This window comes from Nicotiana tabacum, chromosome 12 (assembly GCF_000715075.1).
Source record: "Nicotiana tabacum cultivar K326 chromosome 12, ASM71507v2, whole genome shotgun sequence".
NCBI classification, from domain to species: Eukaryota; Viridiplantae; Streptophyta; class Magnoliopsida; order Solanales; family Solanaceae; genus Nicotiana; species Nicotiana tabacum.
Window position 1 is genome coordinate 112431466 of NC_134091.1, and position 23437 is coordinate 112454902.

The 23437-nt window shown below is 39.6% G+C and overlaps 1 protein-coding gene across 1 annotated transcript; it reads right to left on the bottom strand.

Annotated features, from left to right (window-relative positions):
• Positions 1-370: 370 nt before the first annotated feature.
• LOC142166936 (uncharacterized) lies at positions 371-17827 on the bottom strand. Its single transcript, XM_075226831.1, has 2 exons — positions 17196-17827; positions 371-8190 (listed from the first exon to the last, which is right to left on the bottom strand). Exon 2 carries the CDS (start codon positions 6570-6572, stop codon positions 4989-4991), a length of 1584 nt encoding a protein of 527 aa, XP_075082932.1. The 5' UTR covers positions 6573-8190; positions 17196-17827; the 3' UTR covers positions 371-4988.
• Positions 17828-23437: the final 5610 nt, after the last annotated feature.

The following is a 23437-nucleotide window of genomic DNA, read 5'->3' on the forward strand; positions in this document are numbered from 1 at the left end:
AGTATTGACTAAAAATGTACATTCTTTCCCTAGTTAAGCGTGAAAAAACGTTTAGATACACTAAACCCATTTATAAGTTAATAACACCATTTAAAGTTATACACCATTCTAATCACGTGTCTTTTAGCTACTATAATTTACCTGTACAGTTCAATTCTCACACAAGAAAGAAGAGTTCACATTATAAATATTTAGATCAATTAAAGATAAAAAGGTCAAAATACGTAGAATGCTCAACAACTTAAAATTTAAAGGTGTTTGGTGGATTAAAACATACAAGGTTATTTACTTTTACTTAGAATTAAACTAAGAATCAAATCCTCAGAACTAAACCAAGTTATTCATCAAACATCAAGAAAAACATATCATATGAAACAGAACTGAAAATTCATATCTTCAAATTAATATCTTAACGGAAGCATACAAAGTTATAGCTACATACCAAAAAACAGCAAGGAGAGACCAAATATGGAACTCGGCAAGCAACTTCCAGCCGAGAAAGGGCAGAATTTCTGCTAGGCGAAAGAAATAGCTGAATTGAGCCAAATCAAGGCTAGCAAAACAGTGAAGACGAAGCTCAGCAAGAAATTCCAGCAAACAGCAGCAGATTTCGAACTTAATAGCTTTTGAAAAAAAAAATCAGAAAAATATTCAAGCTTCACCAATCCACAATAATCGATTCAGCTTCAGTTCTCCTTGAAATTCACTCTTTTCTTTTGTTTATATTTCAAAATTTTGCATCTCAGATCTCGAATTCAAACCTTTTAATTCATAATTTTGTTTTTGTTTTTCTCAATCCGCTTCAGATCTGTGAGAATTGTATTACTAGGGGTGTGTATGTGGGTGAATGAAAATGGAGGTGTGAATTACATGAGTAAGAATCGTGTGTCTATATGTGTGAAGAAGAGCCTGCTAGGTTTTTTTTTTAAGGAGATGGGGTTCTGTCCCTGTTCTCTTTTCAGTTGTCTGTCCCCTTTTTTCAAAAATGAGAAAAGAATTGAGTAATTAAGGAAGAATTTAGGGCAAGCTTGTGGAGAAACCGGGCCACCGAATTTGCTTGGCCCAATTCTAAAAGACATGCACCAACAACCTTTTCTTTCCTTCTCATCTTTCTTTATTAGACGTTTTTGCAAAATTAACCACTATGGACTCAAATTTTAATTAAAACTAATTTGTGTGGCTAAAATATTTATATATTTCACTCATTAATTGATTAATGACCTAATAAATTAACTAGCCTAAAAATGCATGTAGAGTTACTAATGTATTTTTTGGATTTTAGTGTTTTACAAATGCAATTGATTATGCATTTAAAATCTAAAAAATGTAAAAATTAAAATATTTTTGTATTTTCTTTAGGATTGAAAATACAACTTAAAAATGCATCAAACATGAATACGTACAAAGCAAACTAAGTAAAAATATAAAAAAATAATTTAAAGCTATATATGTTTTTTTGGATTTTTTAGGAGTAATTTTATATTAAGGCAAAAATTAGGTGCTCACAGCTGTCCCTCTTTGCTCGAAAACATGAAGAGTTTTCGGGCGAAGATAAAGTGAGCAATTACGAGCAATTTTTGCCCGTTTGGATACTCCATGTGAAGTGTTTTTGAAAAGTTTGACCGAACCTTGCTTCGGAGGTTGCCTACATATCTTTGGCTATAAAGGAATCAGGTCGGTGTAGTTCTGGAAGCTTAGGTAGCTGGGACTACCGAGAAGCTATGATTTCACTGTTGTTGCTGCTGTTTACTGCTTGCTGAGCTCTTTATTACACCAAAGTCAAAATGAAAAAGACCAACTAAGCCTATCAGCTACGAGTTACAAGATTCCTTTATGAGTTTTTTGAAGCGTGATCTTGAGTCTTGGCTGGTTCTTCACGCAGACTCTGATCTGAACCTCGATGCTTGCTAGCTGCAGGTGCTAGTTCATTCTTCTATGGCTTTTCAGATTAAGACGGGACATGCAAAGCTTGCGACTTCAGTCATGTCTTGTGCAGCTCATATCTTTCATCAGCTTCTGCATTTTGGATTCATTTCTCTTTTTTTTTTCTTTTATTCTGGATTGAGACTTCCTTTGGTCATCTCGGACTGTCAGCTCGCATTCTTGAGGCGAGCTTCTGCTACTTCTAACTTGAATTGAATTCTGAAATGACTTGAAATTTGAAACGAATTCCCTCGTTCTCCAGGTGGGCGCCTGATGACTTAAAACTGAAATGAATTCTCTCGTTCTCCAGGTGGGCGCTTGATGACTTAAAATTTGAAATAAATTCCCTCATTCTCTAGGTGGGCGCCTGATTTTGACTTAAAACTGAAATGAATTCCCTCGCTCTCCAAGTGGGCACCTGGTGACTTAAAACTTGAAATAAATTCACTCGTTCTCCAGGTGGGCGCCTGATTTTGACTTAAAGCTAAAATGAATTCCCTCGTTCTCCAGGTGGGCGCCTGATGACTTAAAACTGAAATAAATTCCCTCGTTTTTCAGGTGGGTGCCTGATTTTGACTTAAAGCTAAAATGAATTTCCTCGTTCTCCAGGTGGGTGCCTGATGGCTTAAAGCTGAAATAAATTCCCTCGTTCTCCAGGTGGGCGCCTGATTTTGACTTAAAGCTAAAATGAATTCCCTCGTTCTCTAGGTGGGCGCCTGATGACTTAAAGCTTAAAATGAATTCCCTCATTCTCCAGGTGGGCGCTTGATGACTTAAAACTGAAATGAACTGCCTCGTTCTCCAGGCGGGCGCCTGATTTTGACTTAAAGCTAAAATGAATTCCCTCGTTCTCCAAGTGGGCGCCTGATGACTTAAAACCTAAATGAATTGCCTCATTCTCCAGGTGGGCGCCTGATGATTTAAAACTTGAAATAAATTCCCTCATTCTCCAAGTGGGCGCCTGATTTTGACTTAAAACTGAAATGAATTCCCTCGTTCTCCAGGTGGGCGCCTGATGACTTAAAACTTGAAATAAATTCCCTCATTCTCCAGGTGGGCGCCTGCTATCACAACAATACAGACAAAACAGAGAAAATTTTCTGCCCCAGTTTGTACCAGGAACATTCATTAATTATTAGTTGAATCCCATTATCCAGGAGGGTACTGAAAATTTAAAACTAGATCCCACTATCCAGGAGGGTCGTGAACAGTTAAAACTGAACTTATATAGAACATGCTTTCCTCATAGAGATTCTTAGCAAAGCAAACAAGATTTCTTTCCCCTGCTTAAAACAAAGAAAATTTTGTTAGTTTGAAAATATGGTGGTTAGTTTGTGGCATCCTGGCTGAAAGTGTCTGCTTCTGCCACTACCCCGCTTCGTTTTGATTAGTTGCTTCGGGCTACAAAGAATTGTTTCACCTTTTGATCGGACCTCGACCACAAAACCTCTGAATGACTTGAATCTCTTACACTCAACTCGTCGTATGGCACTTTCATTCTGACAACTTTTGAACCTTTGCATTTCCTACAAATTCACGAATCACTTGACCACTGAACTTCAGTTACCACCGCATTGCTCATTCTAAATCATGTCACTTGTGATGTGCCTGGCCGAATTTTGCTTGGTGCAAATAAAAAGCTGGTAATGAGCTTTGAAGTCCTTTCTTGCTTGCTTAATAAAGACTGATTTGACAGAGACTTAGAAAAATAGACCCAAAAGAGACAAAGCGAAGTGACTTCGAGAATTAGGAATAAAAAGAAAAAAAAACTGAGATGACTATTTGAAGAAATATGGAAAAGAGACTTATCTGAATGAATCAACTGGCTCTAATGATCATGACATGCATTTCGGATTGATCAGCCTAATCCATCCAACTAATCACATTTCAGTTCATGTCATCTCTTCATACTTCAAAAATCGGGCTTTCAATGATCCGACTTTTCTGTAAAGTCACCAACCTCTTTCGACTTGTAGTGCCCTGAAGGTTTTTCACCAACAAACCTCTCTCATTCGTTCATCTCTCAACTCACTGCCGCCTTACGGTGCCCGTGAGAGTTTTCACCAATAAGACTCTCTTATTTTAAATTTTCCCTCACCTCACCATCGCCTTACGGTGCCCGTGAGGGTTTTCACCAATAAGACTCTCTCATTTTATTTATTTTCCTTGTACCCAATGAACAAAGTGTTACCCATGATGGAAATCATACCTCTATCTCACTTGACTTGGCATCCTCAAAGATTGATCGGAAGGTCTTTCTTTGGACCGTAGTATAGGCTTTTGGAAAGGGTTAGAAAGAAAATGTGGTATAAGGCTCAACATGACTTAAGATGAAAGGGTTCAAAATTACAACTTTTGGAATCAGACCTATTGTAAAACTAAAACTTCTGCCCCAGTTTTTTTGAATCTGGGGAATTTTGAATTTTTATTTTAATGGGACCGAACCGTGTAAGGCTGCCTACGTATCCTTAAAAGGAATCAGGTCGAACGTAGTTCAAACATAAGAGTTTTGTTTTTGTTACCTTGCTTTTCTTTTTCTCCTTTCTTTTCTCTTTTCTTTCTTTGCTTTTCTCTTTTCCTTATCTTTTTTTTCTTTTTTTTCTTTTTTATTTTCTTTTATATTTCTAACTCTGCTTCTTATTCCAAAAGAGGGGTATGAAAGAAAATAAATAAGGCTCAAAAAGGGGTAACAAATGATAAAAGAGTTTGGGATAGCAGAATAAAATGCCTTCGTCATTCCAACTTTAAACATGCCTAGTACAAAATGCGATTGAAGATAAGCAAAGAAATCATACATAATATCTCTTGACTGCATCAGAATTGATAGCCATATCCACACATTTACCTTCTATGTCTGTTAAATACAAAGCACCATTGGGCAACACCTTTGTCACAATGAACGGCCCCTTCCAGTTTGGGGCGAACTTGCCTTTAGCTTCAGCCTGATGTGGAAGGATGCATTTCAATACCAGCTGACCCACTTCAAATTTTTGGGGACGCACCTTCTTGTTGTATGCTCTTGCCATTCTTTTCTGATACAATTGACCATGACATACTGCTGCCAATCATTTTTCATCAATCAAACTCAATTGCTCTAGCCGGGTTTTGACCCACTCATCATCATCAATTTCAGCTTCAACAACGATCCGCATGGATGGAATCTTAACTTTCGCAGGTATAACTGCCTCGGTTCCATATACCAGCAAATAGGGAGTTGCACCTATTGAAGTGCGAACAGTAGTGCGATAACCCAGTAAAGCAAAAGGTAACTTTTCATGCCATTGCCTGGAACCTTGCACCATCTTACGAAGTATCTTCTTTATGTTCTTGTTAGCAGCCTCAACAACTCCGTTTGCCTTAGGATGATACGGAGTGGAGTTTCGATGCATAATCTTGAACAGTTGGCATACCTCTTTCATCAAATGACTGTTGAGGTTAGCAGCATTATCTGTGATGATTACCTTGGGAATTCCGAACCGACAAATGATGTTTGAATGAACAAAATCTACCACCGCCTTCTTGGTCACGAACTTGAAAGTTACAGCTTCGACCCACTTAGTAAAGTAATCAATGGCCACCAGAATAAATCTATGCCCGTTTGACGCTGCCGGCTCAATTGTTCCAATGACATCCATGTCCCAAACAATGAAGAGCCAAGGTACAGATATTGTGTGCAACTCAGATGGCGGGGAATGAATCAAATCACTGTGCACTTGGCATTGATGACATTTGCAAACGAAGCTGATGCAATCTCGTTCCATGGTGAGCCAATAATAACCTACTCGAAGAATCTTCTTTGCTAGGACATACCCACTCATATGCGGACCGCAAACTCTGGAATGCACTTCGGCCATGATAGTCGAAGCTTTTTTAGCCTCTATGCACCTTAGTAATCCTAGATCTGGAGTTCTCTTGTACAATATTCCCCCACTTAAGAAAAATCCACTAGCCAGACGTCGAATGGTTCTCTTTTGATCACCTGTGGCATGTACCGGATATACCCCCGATTTGATGTATTCCTTGACATCATGGAACCAAGGTTCACCATCAGGTTCCTCCTCAACCACATTGCAATAGGCATGCTGATCACGGATTTGGATATGTAGAGGTTCGACATAAGTCTTATCCGGATGGTGTAGCATTGACGCCAGAGTAGCCAAGGCGTCGGCAATCTCATTGTGAATCCTGGGAATATGCCTGAATTCTACCGACCTGAATCGTTGACGAAGATCATGCAGACATTGTCGATACAGTATGAGCTTCAAATCTCGAGTCTCCCATTCTCCCTGAATCTGGTGAACCAACAAAACTGAATCTCCCAAAACCAATATTTCTTGAACTCCCATGTCTATAGCTAGCCTTAAACCCAGAATGCATGCCTCGTATTCAGCCATGTTGTTAGTGCAATAAAATCGAAGCTGAGCTGTTACGGGGTAGTGATGCCTTGTTTCAGAAATGAGTATAGCCCATATTCCGACACCTTTCATATTAGCAGCTCTATCAAAGAAGAGTTTCCAACCTGGCTTTTCATCATGATCAGCCTCGTCAATATACATCACTTCTTCATCAGGAAAATAAGTCTTCAGTGGCTCATATTCTTCATCCACCGGATTCTCGGCCAAGTGATTGGCCAGGGCTTGGGCTTTCATCGCGGTCCGAGTCACATAGATGATGTCAAACTCTGTGAGTAAAATCTACCACTTTGCCAATCTTCCTGTGGGCATGGGCTTCTGAAAGATATACTTTAGAGGATCCATGCGAGAAATGAGGTAAGTAGTGTAGGATGACAGATAATACTTCAACTTTTGTGCCACCCAAGTCAGGGCGCAACATGTCCTTTCAAGAAGAGTATACTTAACCTCATAAGGAGTGAACTTCTTGCTGAGATAATAAATAGCTCGCTCTTTCTTGCCCGTGATGTCGTGTTGACCCAACACACAACTGAAAGAATTATCCAATACCGTCAAATAGAGAATTAAAGGTCTCCCAGGTTCTGGCGGGACCAGCACAGGTAGGTTTGACAGGTAACTCTTGATCTTATCAAATGCTTCCTGACACTCATCAGTCCACTTAACCGCAGCATTCTTCTTTAGCAACTTAAAGATGGGCTTACAAGTTGTCGTGAGTTGAGCAATAAACCTGCTGATGTAGTTTAACCTTCCGAGAAGGCTCATTACCTCGGTTTTGTTCTTTGGCGGTGGTAATTCTTGGATGTCTTTGATCTTTGATGGGTCCAACTCAATACCGTGTCGACTGACTATGAATCCTAACAGTTTCCCGGACGGGACACCAAATGCACATTTTGCCGGATTGAGCTTGAGGTTGTACTTGCGGAGCCTTTGGAAAAACTTTCTCAAGTCTCCAATATGGTCGGACTGCTTCTTTGACTTTATGATCACATCATCTACATAAACCTCAATTTCCTTGTGTATCATGTCATGAAATATGGTGGTCATTGCCCTCATATAAGTTGCCCCAGCATTCTTCAAACCAAATGGCATTACCCGGTAGCAGTATGTCCCCCATGGTGTGATGAATGCTGTCTTTTATGCATCTTCCTCATCCATCAGGATCTGGTGATATCCCGCGTAGCAATCCACAAAAGACCCAATCTCATGCTTGGCACAATTGCCGATCACATTATGGATGTTCGGCAATGGAAAGTTATCTTTTGGACTTGCCTTATTGAGATCACGATAATCAACACAGACCCTGGTCTTACCATCCTTCTTTGGTATTGGCACGACATTAGCTAACCAAGTGGGATATCGAGTGACCCGAATGACCTTTGCGTCAAGCTGCTTTGTGATTTCTTCTTTGATCTTCACACTCATGTCAGTCTTGAACTTCCTTAACTTTTGCTTGACTGGAGGGAATACCGGATTAGTTGGCAATTTATGAACTACCAAATCAGTGCTCAAACCCGGCATGTCATCATACGACCATGCAAAAACATCTTTATATTCAAACAGTGCGTTGATTATTTCTTCCTTGATTTGTGGTTCCAGATGCACACTTATCTTGGTTTCCCTGATATTATCTTGATCTCCTAAATTGATTGCTTCAGTTTCATTCAAATTAGGCTTGGGTTTTTCTTCAAAGTGATTTAGTTCTCTACTGATTTCCTGAAATGCTGCTTCTTCATCATATTCTGTTTCATCATCACACTCTACTTCTTGGATTGTTGTTTCGGAATTAGATTGGCTTTTAAGATTTGGCTGAAAATTCCTCATGCATATCATGTCATTGAAACCAGCATAAAAAGAACTGTACAGAAAAAAGAAACAAACCAAAAATGAAACGCTATCAGGAATAATGGAAAACGAGAAATTGTATTTCATTGAAAATAAAAGGATAGAAGGGTTTGTACATCAAAACAAGCAAAAAAATAAAAAATCTAGATTACAACCCTGGAAGAACCCAGATAACAGAAAGGAAAACAAAGCAAACTACCAAAACTCCTTCCGGGTGGAGAGAGGAGTAGCTTTCCAATTGCTAAGCTTCACATTTGGCCCAACGAGCTGCACATCGGCATTACTGGAACCTTCCTCGATTTCCACCATGTTAACCTCATCAAACAAACTCTGGAACCTCTTGATCAGCTCTTCATCAAAGTCGACCACAGGTTTTGGGACCACTGATATTGGGCGTTTTGCGACCCCTGGCTTGACAAAAGACTTGGAGATATGTGGAACAGGATTAGGAAGTGACCATGCCTTTCTTTTCAAATTTTTAGCCTTTTTCATGTCCTTCCCTGTGAGTGTGAATCCCAAACCAAATGTACCAAAACTTTCACGTGGACACACCAGATGTGCAATACCCTGCAGAGATGAACCCAGGCCTTTACCCGGCACAAAACCATTCTTCAACATTTCATTTGCTACCATGACGGACACGGATGGTAGCTTCGGACCTGGAATGTATTTTCATTCAGGAATCTTCTTGACAGACACTGTTTCGAACATTTGGTAAACCCAAGGCCCTTTATCATCTTCAACTTCAATAAATGGAACAATTGTGTCATTGTAAGCAGATAAGTTCTCATCACCGTGCACAACTATTTCCTGCCTGTCCCATTCAAACTTCACCATTTGATGAAGAGAAGACGGGATTGCCTTGGCAGCATGTATCCAGGGCCTGCCCAATAACAAGTTATAGGAGACAACCATATCTAGCACTTGGAACTCCATAGTGAACTCAACTCGCCCTATTGACAATTCGAGCATTATATCACCAACATAATCTTTCCCTCCTCCATCAAAGCCTCGAACACATACATTGTTCATGTGGATCCTTTCGGTGCCGATCTTCAACTTTTGCAAAGTGGACAGAGGGCAAATATTTGCACTAGAACCGTTATCGACCAGTACCCTTGAGACAGCAGAATCCTCGCATTTCACTGTGAGATAAAGAGCTCGGTTGTGCTCTATACCCTCCATAGGAAGTTCATCATCTGAGAAAGTGATCCTGTTTGCTTCCAAAATCTTGTTAGCAATCTTTTCCAAGTGGTTTACCGTGATCTTATCAGGAACATGGGCCTCATTCAAAATCTTCATCAGGGCTTTGCGGTGTTCATCTGAATGTATCAGCAAAGACAAAAGAGAGATCCGAGCTGGTGTTTTCCTTAACTGCTCTAAAATGGAATAGTCTTGCATTTTTATCTTTTTCAGGATCTCTTCAACCTCTTCTTCGGTGACCGACTTCTTTACTGGGATGTGGCCATCCTTGAATGGCTTAGCTTTCCTTAGTTCTTCTGGGGTAAAACATCTCCCAGAACGAGTCAGTCCTCCGGTTTCATTGACTTCTTCCTCTACTTCTTTCCTCTTATATGTTACTATCACCTGTTTGTAATTCCACGGGATGACTTTTGTGTCAACCATTGGTAATTGGGTCACTGGCTTAATAATAAAAGGGGTAATAAGAGCCCCTTCCACGATTATGACAGGCTTGCCCGGGACCCCTGGTACGATCACTTTTTGCTTTTCCTAGTTCGCTTCAACATCAATTGGAGGCCCTTTCACAACCAATACAGATGGATTCATGTTGAGTGTGCTTAGCTTCTCCGACACCCCTTCAACTGTCAAGGGCATTGCTTTTGCAGAATCTAGAGCTTTAACTAGATTACTTTCGCTAGCCCGGATCATCATGGCAGACTTGGAAGAATTCTTGGGCTCCCTATCCTTATGAACTATCTCAATCATATGTGTCTCTGCATGGGCCGGAAAAGGATTTTGGTTGATGTTTGGTGCCTCCGGGTTCTGGACCACAATTTGATTTGTATCAATAAGCTCTTGGATCGCCCTCTTCAAATGCCAACACTTCTCTGTGTCGTGCCCTGGGGCATCAGAACAATATGCGCATCTGAGGGAATAATCAAGGTTCCTTGGAGGTGGATTTGGTGTCTTTGGCTCAATCAGCCTCAAAACGTCCAACTGCCTCAACCTTTGAAACAAACTGGTATACGACTCTCCAAGAGGGGTGAAGGTTTCTTTCCGCTGCTGCCTCTCTTTTCTATAATCCGGCCTCAATCGAAAGCTTGGACCGGTAGGGTTTCAGTATGGTTGTGGGGGTGGATAAGGATTTTGTGGAGTTGGAGTACGCCATTGCGGGTAAGGAGGGGGTCGCGTATATGACTGTGCATGGTGAACATAGTATTGGGGTGGTCTGACTGAATATTGAGGGTCTTGAGGTGGAAAATAATGTGGGGATGGATTATATGGAGCTTGGGTGTAGGCTTAAGTTTGGGGGCGAGGTTGTGTATACTGGTGAGGCGAAACCCTTGGGCCACGCCCTGATCCAGAGACAAACATAGCGACATCATCTTTCTTCTTTTTGCCTAATAGGCTTCTGGTGCCACTTTGAATTGCCTGTGTGGTTGCTTTTATGGCAGAATAACTCATGATCTTGCTTGACTTGAGTCCCTCTTCCACCATTCCTCCCATCTTTACCACATCGTTGAAGGACTTACCTATGGCTGAGATCAAATGGCCAAAGTAAGTAGGTTCTAAGGCTTGAAGAAAGTACTCGACCATCTCATCTTCTTCCATTGGAGGATTGACCCGTGCAGCTTGTTCTCTCCATCTGAAACCATATTCCCTAAAGCTCTCACCAGGCTTCTTCTCTACCTTGGTCAAAGATAGGCGATCCGGGACAATGTCTATATTGTATTGAAAATGCCGAGCAAAGGCCTGAGCCAAGTCGTCCCATGTGTACCACCTGCTAGCGTCTTGGCGGGTGTACCATTCCAAAGCCGCCCCACTCAGACTCTGACTGAAATACGCCATTAATAATTCGTCTTTCCCACCGACGCCTCTCATCTTGCTGCAAAAGCCTCTCAAATGGGCCACAGGATCTCCATGTCCATCGTACAGGTCAAACTTGGGCATCTTGAACCCAGCGGGCAGTTGGACATCAGGGAATAAGCATAAATCCTTGTAAGCCACACTTACTTAGCTTCATACCCCTTGCATGTTCTTCAAAGATTGTTCTAGACTCTTCACTTTCCTGAATATCTCATCCTGGTCCATGTTTCCGGGATGGTTTCTCAGTTTCAACAGGAGGTTCAAAGTGAGGGGTGTAGTAATAAGGATCCGTGACTTTGAAAGTTGGTTCCGGAGCATAATATTGGGTATCTGGAGCTTGGAATGCGGGTTCACTAGAAGATCGGTGGAGGGTAGTTTGCGGAGAGGCTACAAAAACAGGAGCAGATGTCGAAGCCAGGTATACGGTTGTTTTGGCTGGTGGAGCTTGGAAAGTTTGGGACGAGGTGCCGGGGTAGTGGTGGAAAGGGGTAAAACCCGGTGCATGCTGAGGGGAAAGATCAACGGTAGTGGGATTCTGGGCTTGTGCAAGTGGTGGGATGAAGGCGGTATTTTCTATGTAGTTAGCGGGAAATGACGGTGGAGGATGCCCCATGATCCAGGCTTGATACATTTCAGCCATTTGATGCTTCAACCTGTGGACCTCCTCTTTCAATTCAGACTCCGAGTCTACAATCTCCCTCAACGGGTCAACAACACCCGTGTCTGACTCTTTGCTAGTCATGACTGCCTTGCGCTTTGATCTGGTATTATAGGGGTGACTTGCCAGGATGCCAACAAACTAACCACCTAAACAAAACCTGTCTTTTTATGCACACACAATAACTTGGTCAGTTTTGAAGCATTTAACAGATAGGGAATCGCATATTGGGGATGCAATGCACCTGAGCAGTTAAACTGCTTTGCGACGGCTTATGTGCTTCATCCCGGCTCTTTTCCCAAATTTCGAATCCTGATTTTTCCCTCTCTCCTTTTGCTGTGTTTCGCTCTTTTAATTCTCATTCTCTTTTTTTTCTTTTGTTTGGCCCCTCTTTTCTTTCTTCCCTCTTTTTTTTATTTTCCTCTTTTTTTTTTTTTTCTTTTCTCTATTTTCTTTTAAGACTATGATCGAATCCTATGGGGATTGCCTACGTATCATGACGCCGCATGAATCAGATCATTACATAGTTCAGGGAAATAAATGCAAAATGAATCTTTTTTCAATATTTCATTAATAAAAGATATCTTTTTGAATTTTCTATTACAAGGACATAAAAGTAGTGATGACTACAAAAGAAAAATCTACAGACTTGAAATAAAGCAATAAGCAGCCTTGACAAGGACAAACAAAACTCGAGGAAAGTAAAATACAGACTGAAAAACTAACTAAAAAAAATCAAAAATACATAAGAGCCTCCACTGGTACTCCGGGGGCTTGCGGGACATCAGCCGGTCTCTGCACGGGCCTACGGGCAATATCTTCTTGAAGGTGGTCTAGGTCAACTATCACCTGTCGAATGAATGTCATTACAGAAGCAAAAAACATAGACTTGGTCATGTCTTCACATTCATGGCATTTCATTACAACATAATCAGCTATCTCTTTAATCCTCATTCTGATGACACCCTTTTCTTGAAGCAAACGTCCAATCTGCTGGGCCCGAGCCTCTAACACTTGTGTATCTGTGTTGTTTTGGTCTTGTAACTGTTGCAGGCTTTCTTGTAGTTGGTAAATCAATGCATAGCAATGCTCTCTTTCTGTCTTGAAATCCTTTATTTGCTTGGCCATTTCATTTTCCAGGGCAACCAGCGTTTTTTGTAAAATTGCTACTTCTTTGTCATATTTCTGCTTTAACTGGTGGGCTAATCTAGCATGTTCTTCTACACTTTTGGCCAACTTTGCTTGAGCATTTAACAAGTCCTTTTCGGCCTTTGTCAAGTCAAAACCATAATCATGCACTTTCCGCCTTAGGTTGGTTATAATTTTCTCATCTCTCTCACTTCTTACCGGTGTCTCGGTGGCTATTTTCATTCTCTGGATTTGGGCTCGAAGGGCTTCATTTTCCCTAGCCAACCTCTTCTTTTCCCCTTCATCTTCAGCTGCCTGCAAACTACTATCAAATTTGAATTTTTCAATTTGTTCTTCTAGTTTGTTTATAGTAGTCCGATATTCCTTTTCTTTAGCTAACCAACCCATTGCTCTCATGCTCCATCGGTGAATTGTTGGACATGGGGCCTTTTGACGGGCTGTTCTGGCTCTTGATCGACCCGACTTCTTTTACCATACCATATGGCGTAGTTGGATCCTACTTCACCCATGGACAAATCTCGTACTTGAGTCTGTGGTTCCAAGAACCTACATTGGTGCCAAATCTAACGAACCCTTTCTTCTGGAAATGTGGCTTTTGGGCATAGTTCAATAACCTGTGGACTCAAATCTTCGTCATAGGGGATTGTTTGGTATCTGCCCAATTGGCGTAGGACCCGATGCGGGGCATATGGCTGAATACTCCGAAGACCCATTAATAAAAGAAAGCACACTCCGGCGGACATGTAAATAACTTCATCGACCGGGAGCCAACCGAAAGTCCACTCAATTCTATTTGTGTTTAAAGAACCCAAATACGCGAACTATGCCTCAGTACCTTCTGGCAACTCATGACCGTTTACTCGATTTTCATATTCTTCGATGCAATTGAGTCCGGTCGGACCATAGTTCATGTAACCTGGGCGATGACAAAGATGTTCTACCAACCACATTTGTAAAAGCAAGTTGCAACCCTCAAAAAACTTTGTCCCGGCTCGACAAGCGGTTAAAGCTCGGTAAATTTCTGCGAGAATCATCGGTATGATAGTGCCATTGGCCTTTTTGACCATAAAGTCGGCCACTCCTGCGAGCCCCAATTCTATATGTCTGTCACTCCTTGGGCATATCAGAGTGCCTAAAAATGCCACCACAAAGGCCAAACCCCTACGTGCTTCCCATTTGTCTTTATTTCCCTGATGATTCAAACCAGTGTCCGGAGCCTCAAATCCGTGGGGGTCCCCATACCGGCTGTATAAGAAACGGAATGTGCAGAATCCTCCGGCTAAATTTTCATCTTTAACCTGCTGGCTAATACTCAAGAGGTCCAAAAACTTATGAGGGGTTACAGTTCTTGGTGCTACTGGATATTTGATGCCTTAGCTTCCCTTCGAAACCAGCATAACCTGCTATTTCCTCTAGTGTAGGGGTCAACTCGAAATCAGAGAAGTGGAAAACATTGTGTGTCGGGTCCCAAAACGGTATTAAAGCTTCGATTATATGAACCCTTGGTTTAATTTCCAGAAGACCAGTGAGCCCACCTAAAGCCTTTGTCACAGAACGCTTGTTGACCTCCCCCAGGTCGTTCCACCACATATGGAGTCCTAGTGGAATCTCGTCTACGACTCGAAAAGGTATATTTTCAACAGTGCTCATCCCGCACATTTTATTTAAGGCGACTGGTTAAAAACAAGTGATTTTTGATTTTTTTTATTTTTTATTTTTGACCCCAAAAGAAAGATTATTTGTGCAAAATAAAACTCAAACAACTCAGGGCCACCTTTGCAAATACGGCCCTTCAGCCCTTCAGAAATGAAGATTTTAAAGTTGTGCTTGCTAAGTGGCCAAAATTAGGAAAAGAGCCATAGGTGGCTATTCTGGTAAAATAAACTTCCTGCGTCCCGTCGGGACGTTTCTGGCTATTTGGACAGAAAGTGACATCCCCTAAATTTATTTATGACAAAATGATGCATTTTCATATTTTCTGGTTATTTTTGCAAAAACGGGGCCGGATCCGATGAGGGTTGCCTACGTATCTCACATTTGATGAGAATTAAACCTGCGTAGTTCGGTCAATTTTGATGCACAGAAAAAATATGATTTGTTTTGAAATGATTCTATCTTTTTTTTTTGAAATTTTGGCAAAGTAACGGGATTTTATATCGGGATTATCAAAATCCGGCATTTTTCTATCCTACCTCACTCTTGGTTTTTCTTTTTCTTTTTTTCTTAATTTTCTTTCCTTACTCTAGAAGCCGGTCAACATACAAGCCAAGCAAATTAATGCACAAGTAGCACGTAAAGAATGCATCAGGATGGTCTTTTGATTTTCGGGTGCAACTATCCTAGACGGACCCAACCCCTGTGTTGAGTCCCCTAAGTCAAATGCACGTGATGCAAGCAAACATGCCTATTAGGGATCCGTCATGAGGCTGTGTTATTCTAAGTTTTAAATCCTGGGTGCATTGTTCTAGACCTGGCTTACCCGAGCGGACAACTCGAGCCGGGAGGGGGGGAGGGGGGTGGGGGCAGCGTACCGAAAATACAGAAGCTTCACCGGCTTTGCAACTTGTCCGAACCTCATTCTAAAAATTAGGATATGACTCTAACAGAAAAGAAGCCACGCGAAGCGCACGCTCCCTAGAAGATTTAGAAGACTCAGAGAGAAGGAAGGTTTCGTAGCAATTTATATACAGTTCAAACAATATCAAAGCGGTAAAAAGCGGCAATTAGCACATTAGGCTCAAACACATAAAAATCAGATAATAGAAAAAAACCAAGTATAACAGTTATTCTAAGCTCGAATTCTGAACCCTGAACCAGAGATTCTGGGTTCGATCCCTTTCGAGTCGCCAGAGCTGTCACACCTCCTTTTTCCCGAGGGGGATAGGGGATAGGGGAGTTTTTCTAATTAAAGTGACAATATTCGAAATGGGATTATTTATTTGATCAGAGTCACCACTTGGAATAATTTATGGTGTCCCAAGTCACCGGTTTATTTTAAATCCCAAATCGAGGAAATTTGACTCTATTTATGGTCTACGAATACAGAAGACCGGGTAAGGAATTCTGTTAACTCGGGAGAAGATGTGAGACACTCCCGAATTCCGTGGTTTTAGCACGGTCGCTCAACTATTAATAATTGGCCTAATTATCTGATTAATACAAATTTATAACCTATTGTGCATTTTAGCTTTTTAACCACTTTTAATTATTTATGGAGTTTATTTGAATAAGCCATGATGTCGCGCACTCATTTGTTTTTGTACACATTGCGAATCGCGCCATGTGAAACGCACCCACGATTTACAACGTGTTGATTTTATTATTAACATTTGAAGTTATGGTCGAGTCACGTGAAACACACACTCGAATTAGGGATTACGTATCGTGACTATGCAACGAGAACCGTACCCATAGTCACGATGATTTATTAATCGCGCCTAAAGCAAGCTACAATGTGAATTAGTTATGGAGTTATTGTGGAAAAGTATTATCACATAACTATTGTTGCCTACACCTTGACATGTTTTCTTCCAAAATTTAAAGCAATCTCTACGTCCTCCAGAATCGACAGACAAAGGTACAAAACCCAAAACCAATTCCTAGTAACATCACGTTAACAACCAAAATTCTACGATCTGCTCTCAACTAATTTTATAACAGCTCAATTGCCTTGAGATTAATATTTCTATAGTACTAATTAAGGCATGAACAATTGGATCCAAAGTATTGACTAAAAATGTACATTCTTTACCTAGATAAGCGTGAAAAAACGTTCAGATACACTAAACCCATTTATAAGTTAATAACACCATTTAAAGTTATACACCATTCTAATCACGTGTCTTTCAGCTACTATAATTTACCTGTACAGTTCAATTCTCACACAAGAAAGAAGAGTCCACATTATAAATATTTAGATCAATTAAAGATAAAAAGGTCAAAATACGTAGAATGCTCAACAACTTAAAATTTAAAGGTGTTTGGTGGATTAAAATATACAAGGTTATTTACTTTGACTTAGAATTAAACTAAGAATCAAATCCTCAGAATTAAACCAAATTATTCATCAAACAGCAAAAAAACATATCATATGAAGCAGAACTGAAAATTCAGATCTTCAAATTAATATCTTAACGGAAGCATACAAAGTTATAGCTACATACCAAAAAACAGCAAGGAGAGACCAAATATGGAACTCGGCAAGCAACTTCCAGCCGAGAAAGGGCAGAATTTCTGCTAGGCGAAAGAAATAGCTGAATTGAGCCAAATCAAGGCTAGCAAAACAGTGAAGACGAAGCTCAGCAAGAAATTCCAGCAAACAGCAGCAGATTTCGAACTTAATAGCTTTTGAACAAAAAAATCAGAAAAATATTCAAGCTTCACCAATCCACAATAATCGATTCAGCTTCAGTTCTCCTTGAAATTCACTCTTTTCTTTTGTTTTTATTTCAAAATTTTGCATCTCAGATCTCGAATTCAAACCTTTTAATTCATAATTTTGTTTTTTTTTTCTCAATCTGCTTCAGATCTGTGGGAATTGTATTACTAGGGATGTGTATGTGGGTGAATGAAAATGGAGGTGTGAATTACATGAGTAAGAATCGTGTGTCTATATGTGTGAAGAAGAGGCAGCTAGGTTTTTTTTTAAGGGGATGGTGTTCTGTCCCTGTTCTCTTTTCAGTTGTCTGTCCCCTCTTTTCAAAAATGAGAAAAGAATTGGGTAATTAAGGGAGAATTTAGGGCAAGTTTGTGGAGAAACTGAGCCACCGAATTTGCTTGGCCCAATTCTAAAAGACGTGCACAACAACCCTTTCTTTCCTTCTCATCTTTCTTTATTAGACGTTTTTGCAAAATTAACCACTATGGACTCAAATTTTAATTAAAACTAATTTGTGTGACTAAAATATTTATATATTTCACTCTTGACCTAATTAATTAACTAGCCTAAAAATGCATGTAGAGTTACTAATGTATTTTTTGGTATTTTAGTGTTTTACAAATGCAATTGATTATGCATTTAAAATCTAAAAAATGTAAAAATTAAAATATTTTTGTATTTTCTTTAGGATTTAAAATACAACTTAAAAATGCATCAAACATGAATACGTACAAAGCAAACTAAGTAAAAATATAGAAAAATAATTTAAAGCAATTTTTTTTTTGGATTAGGTGCTCACATGTACCATCTAATTATGAGTTCCTTTGAGTTATTACTGTCAGATTTCCTATCATATCTGTACAATTGTAATTTGGTTTGGACTGTACCTTTCAGTGCTCGTCACTACTTTCAGCTCAAGGTTAGTCTTTTTACCTATTGAGTATATTGGGTTTGTTGTAATCATACTACACTCGGCACTTCGTGTACAGATCCTAGTACTTCTGGGCACTGCGGTTGCTAGCTTTGTAGCTTTATCTATTCGGAGACTATTGAGGTAGCTGCCTTTGCGTTCGCAGAACTTGAGTCGCAGTTATTTTTGTAACGACCTGATCGGCCGTTTTGAGCTCTAGCGCGTCAATCAGCGTATGATTATTTCGTACTTGGGCGTATATTCGGGTTGAGTTTGTGTAGTCCGGAAGCATTTTGGCGCATATTATGGAAAGTTGGCATTTTCGAAGTTCTACAATTTCATAAGTTTGGTTTGAAGTTGATTTTGATATTATCGATGTCCGTTTGGAGTTCCGAGGCTTGGAATAGGTTCGCATCGTGATTTGTCACTTGTGCGTAAAGTTTGGCCTCATTCCGGAATGTTTAAGTGTAATTCGGATGTGTTCGGCGAAAGTTTCAAGGTTGGAAAGTTGGAAGAAAGGTTTTTGATCGTCCATTCGTAATTTTGATGTTCTTTTATGTGATTTGAGGCTTCGACTAAGTATGTATCGCATTTGGGACGTGATAGTACGTTTGGATGGGGTCCCGGGGGCCTCAGGTTTGAAACGGATTGGAATTCGGATTTGAGGAGATGGTGTTGCTGCTGGAGACCGGTGTAATTGCACATGCGGAAGGAGTGGCCGCGGGTGCAGTCACGCAGGTGTGTATGGGGTCGTCGCAGGTGCAATTTTCGTGAGGAAGGTCTAGGCGCAGGGGTGCAGAAGCGGTGGTAGGTGAGAGGCTATGGTTGCGCAGGTGCGAGGGAATTTCCGCACCTTCGAGCTCGCAGGTGCGGGTTGTTGGTCGCAGAAGCGGGAAGGGGCCTTGGGATGAAGGAGCATAGAAGCGGACTCTTATCCGCAAAAACAAAGTGTTGAGAGTCAGGGGGTTCCGCAGATGCAATGTTTGGACCGCACTTGCGGAATCGCAGGTGCTATGCCCACTAGGCAGAGGGCCTTGTTAAGTACGTGGGTTTGGCTCATTTTCATTTCATTTCTTCCACGGGAGTCGGCCTTGGAGTGATTTTGGAGCGTCATTTTTATCACCAATCATGAGGTAAGTAATTTCTACAAGCTCTGAGTTCAATATACGAATTTGGGCTTGTAAATACATGAAAAATTGTGGAAATTGTGGGATTTTAAGAGAAAACCTAGAAATTGATATTTTTGGATATTTACCACGGAATTGAATATGAATAAATTTTATATTTGAGTTCGTGGTGTTATGAGTAAAGTTTATCTTCAAACATCTTCGGAAGCTGGGCACGTGGGCTTGAGGGTTGACTTTATTGACTTATTGAGCGGAGATGGGAAGTGTTATAAATTAATTAATTATAATGTTGGAGTGTATGTTTATTGGCTTCCGTGATTGTTTGACTAGTTTCGGAACATTTGGCTTGGAGTTGAGTATTAGAGTGGCGTTGGAGCCGGTTATGGAATTTCGGAGTGAGTTAAGTCTCCTGTCTAACTTTGTGAGGGGGAAACTATCCCTAGGTGATGTAATTGTTATGTGCTATTAGTTGTGGATGATGCGTACGCACGAGGTGTCGAGAGTCTGTACGTAGCTAAAACATGTTTATGTAGGGGTAGACTTAGGACCTTACTGTGTAATATTAGGAATATTTGAATTCATTATGTTGGCTTAATTAATTAAAATTATAATTGAACTTGATTTAGAAATATATACATATATATTAGGCCGAGCTTTATTACCTTGAGTTGTTGGCAAGTTATTTGAGAAACGGTAAAGTTTATACTCGCCTTGTGTTCATATACTGTATCATAAGTTCGTGTCTCATAATTCGATAATTCCTTTCCTTTCTTGTGGAGCGAGCCAAATGCCTCGACAGGATTATGTATCACACTCTTATGGGAGCGGGCCATTCACCCAGGTAGTATAATAGATGCATCTATGGTTCGTACCGCTCGACCCTCGGCAGTGTAAATATTATGATGGGAGTGGGACGATCGACTCGGCAGTATCATATTCTTTCTGAGATCCGGACGTACGACCTCGGCATAATCATACGTATTTCATATGGTAATTCTTATCCGTTTATTATTGGCACTTGATATTTTCGAGCTGTCGAGATAGAATATGAGATTGAGAAATTGATATCGTTACAAGAAATTTTGGAAGATTGTGTTCGTTACAAATTTACCTCACTACTATTATTGTACTCTTATCTATTTCTGATTTACCATATAAATTTATTGGACCACTAGTAAGTGTCGATGTCGATCCCTCATCACTATTTCTCTGGGGTTAGGCTAGATACTTAGTGGGTATGCATTGATTTACGTACTCATGCTGCACTTCTGCACTAAATGTGCAGGATCTGACAGGTTCATTTGATGATCATCTTGGAGCGCAGGCGCAACTATTGAGAAGACTTCATGTGAGTTGTATTCCAGTCTACGTATCGTAGTCCACAGAGTCTCCATCGTACTATTTATTTTATCCTGTCTTATTTACATTCTAGACATATGTTATATTATTATTGTACTCCTTAGTAAATGCTCATGCACTTGTGACACCGGATTTTGGGAGTACCTACTGGGTGTTCATTATTGTAGTTTGCGTAATTAGTATCATTTTACTTGTAATTTATACATTACACGAAAATTGGAAAGTAAAATTACGGGTTTTCTACGAGTACTAGATTTTACACTACTTATTCAATAGGATTCATGATTTCAAAAATAATAAAATGAGTAACTAAGTTGATTAATCACCGTTGACTTGCCTGACGGCGGCGTTAGGCGCCATCACGACCATAGTGGATTTTGGGTCATGACAATTTTCTTATCAATTAATTATGAGATTTTTACTATTTATGCTTATTTCAGTATGTTTTACATTAAAAATGTATGGTTATTTATGAGTTGTCAGCTTGCCTAGTATTGCGATAGGCGCCATCACGACATGTGAGATTTTGGATCGTGACAATGTAGTACTCTAGATGCTCTTGTATTCGTGACGCCGGTTTCTGGGATTGTATCTGGATTACGCCGTTTATTAGTTTATTCACTCTTTTTCAAACTATTTAGTTTTATTATTATCATTTTCTTTGAATTGTTAAAAATATTTAATAAATATAGCTAACATTGGCTTGCCTAGCAAGTGAAATGTTATGCCTCAAATAGTAAAGCTTATTGACTTCTTAATTTAGAGTCGAATGTCATTATTGAATCTAGAGATGTGAAATTTTTTGAATATCTCTTAACCTCGGGTAGAAGATTTCAATCTTCATCAACTGATGTAACATTAGAAAAAATATCTCAAAGGATTGTTGAGCAATCTAGTTCACAGGAGGTTAATGATCAACCTTTTGAACAAAGGAGAAACACTAGAGTTCGAAAGGCTAAAATACTTGGATCAGATGAGGTTGACTCTCAACGTATTTCTTTTAATCTTGTTGAAGGTAATAGAGATGCAATTATGAGAACAACTCCAATTATTCTTCAAGTGGAAGCTGATCCTAAATCTTATAAAGAAGCTATGGCTTCTAGAGATTCGACTTTTTGGAAAGATGCTATTAAAGATGAAGTAGATTCAATAATGTCAAAACACATTTGGGAACTTGTTGATTTGCCTCCAACTTCTAAACCTATCGGTTGTAAGTGGGTATTTCAGAGAAAGTATCATACTGATAGGACTTTACATACTTACAAAGCTAAGTTAGTCGTTAAGGGATTTCGATAGAAAGAAGGAATTGAGTATTTTGATATATATGCGCCGGTAGCAAGAATTACTTCAATTAGATTTATATTTGCTTTAGCGTCTATTTACGACCTATGTGTTCATCAAATGGATGTCAAAACGGTACTCTTAAATGGTGATCACAAGGAGGAGGTCGATATGGAACAACCTAAAGGGTTTGTTCTACCTGAAAATGAACATAAGATTCGTAAGCTTGTCAAGTCTTTGTATGGACTAAACTAAGCACCTAAACAATAGCACGTAAAATTTGATAAAGTAATTTTATCATTTGATTTTAGACATAATATAGCGGCGGCTAATGTGTTTATACTAAAGCATGTTGTAATTATTGTTTTAATTTGTTTATATGTTGATGACATTTTAATTGTAAGCAACAATATGAATGGAGTTATAGAAACAAAGATTCTTCTATCTTCCTCATTCGAGATGAAGGATCTTGAACAAGTTGATACCATATTGTGCATAGTTTAAAAGAAAAAGTGGGGGATATGTATGAGTCAATCTCATTACATTGAAAATGTGCTATAAATTTAGTCATTTCAATATAACAAAAGTTAATACCCTATTTGATCCAAGCATCAAGTTAACTAATAATGAAGGAAGAGTTGTGGATCAACTTGAGTATGCAAGCGCTATTGGAAGTCTTATGTATGCTTCACAATGCACAAGATCAGACATGGCATTTGCAATTTATAAATTAAGCAGATTTACTAGCAATTCGAGTATTGATAATTGGAAGGCCATTAAATGAGTTCTTGGTTTTTGTAAACCTAAAGATTTGTGTTTCAATACTCAAAATTTGCTGCTATTTTAGAACGATATAGCGATGCAAATTGGATATCGAGTTTGGGAGACACAAAATCTACTACTGATGGGGTGTTTACCTTGGGAGGAGCTGCAACCTCTTGGAAATCCAAGAAACAAACATGCATAACTCATTCAACTATGAAATCGGAATTTATTGCATTAGCTGAAGCAGTAAAAGAAGCCGAGTGGCTGAGGGATTTTCTTTTAGAAATTCTATTGATCTAAAAATCTGCGAGCTTAATTTCAATTCACTGCTATAGTCAAACTACTCTAGCTCAAGCATATAACAATATATTAATGGAAAGTTAAGACATATAAGTATTCGACATGATTATGTGAGAAAATAAACTAAAGATGAAATTATCTCTCACATTCGTGAAGTCAAGAAGTAATTTGGCTTATTCATTTACTAAACATCTTACAAGGAATTCAGCGAAAATGACTTCGAGTTTGATTGGGTTAAAGCTCCTTAATTAAGTTCACCAATAATAGCATCCCACCCAACAATAT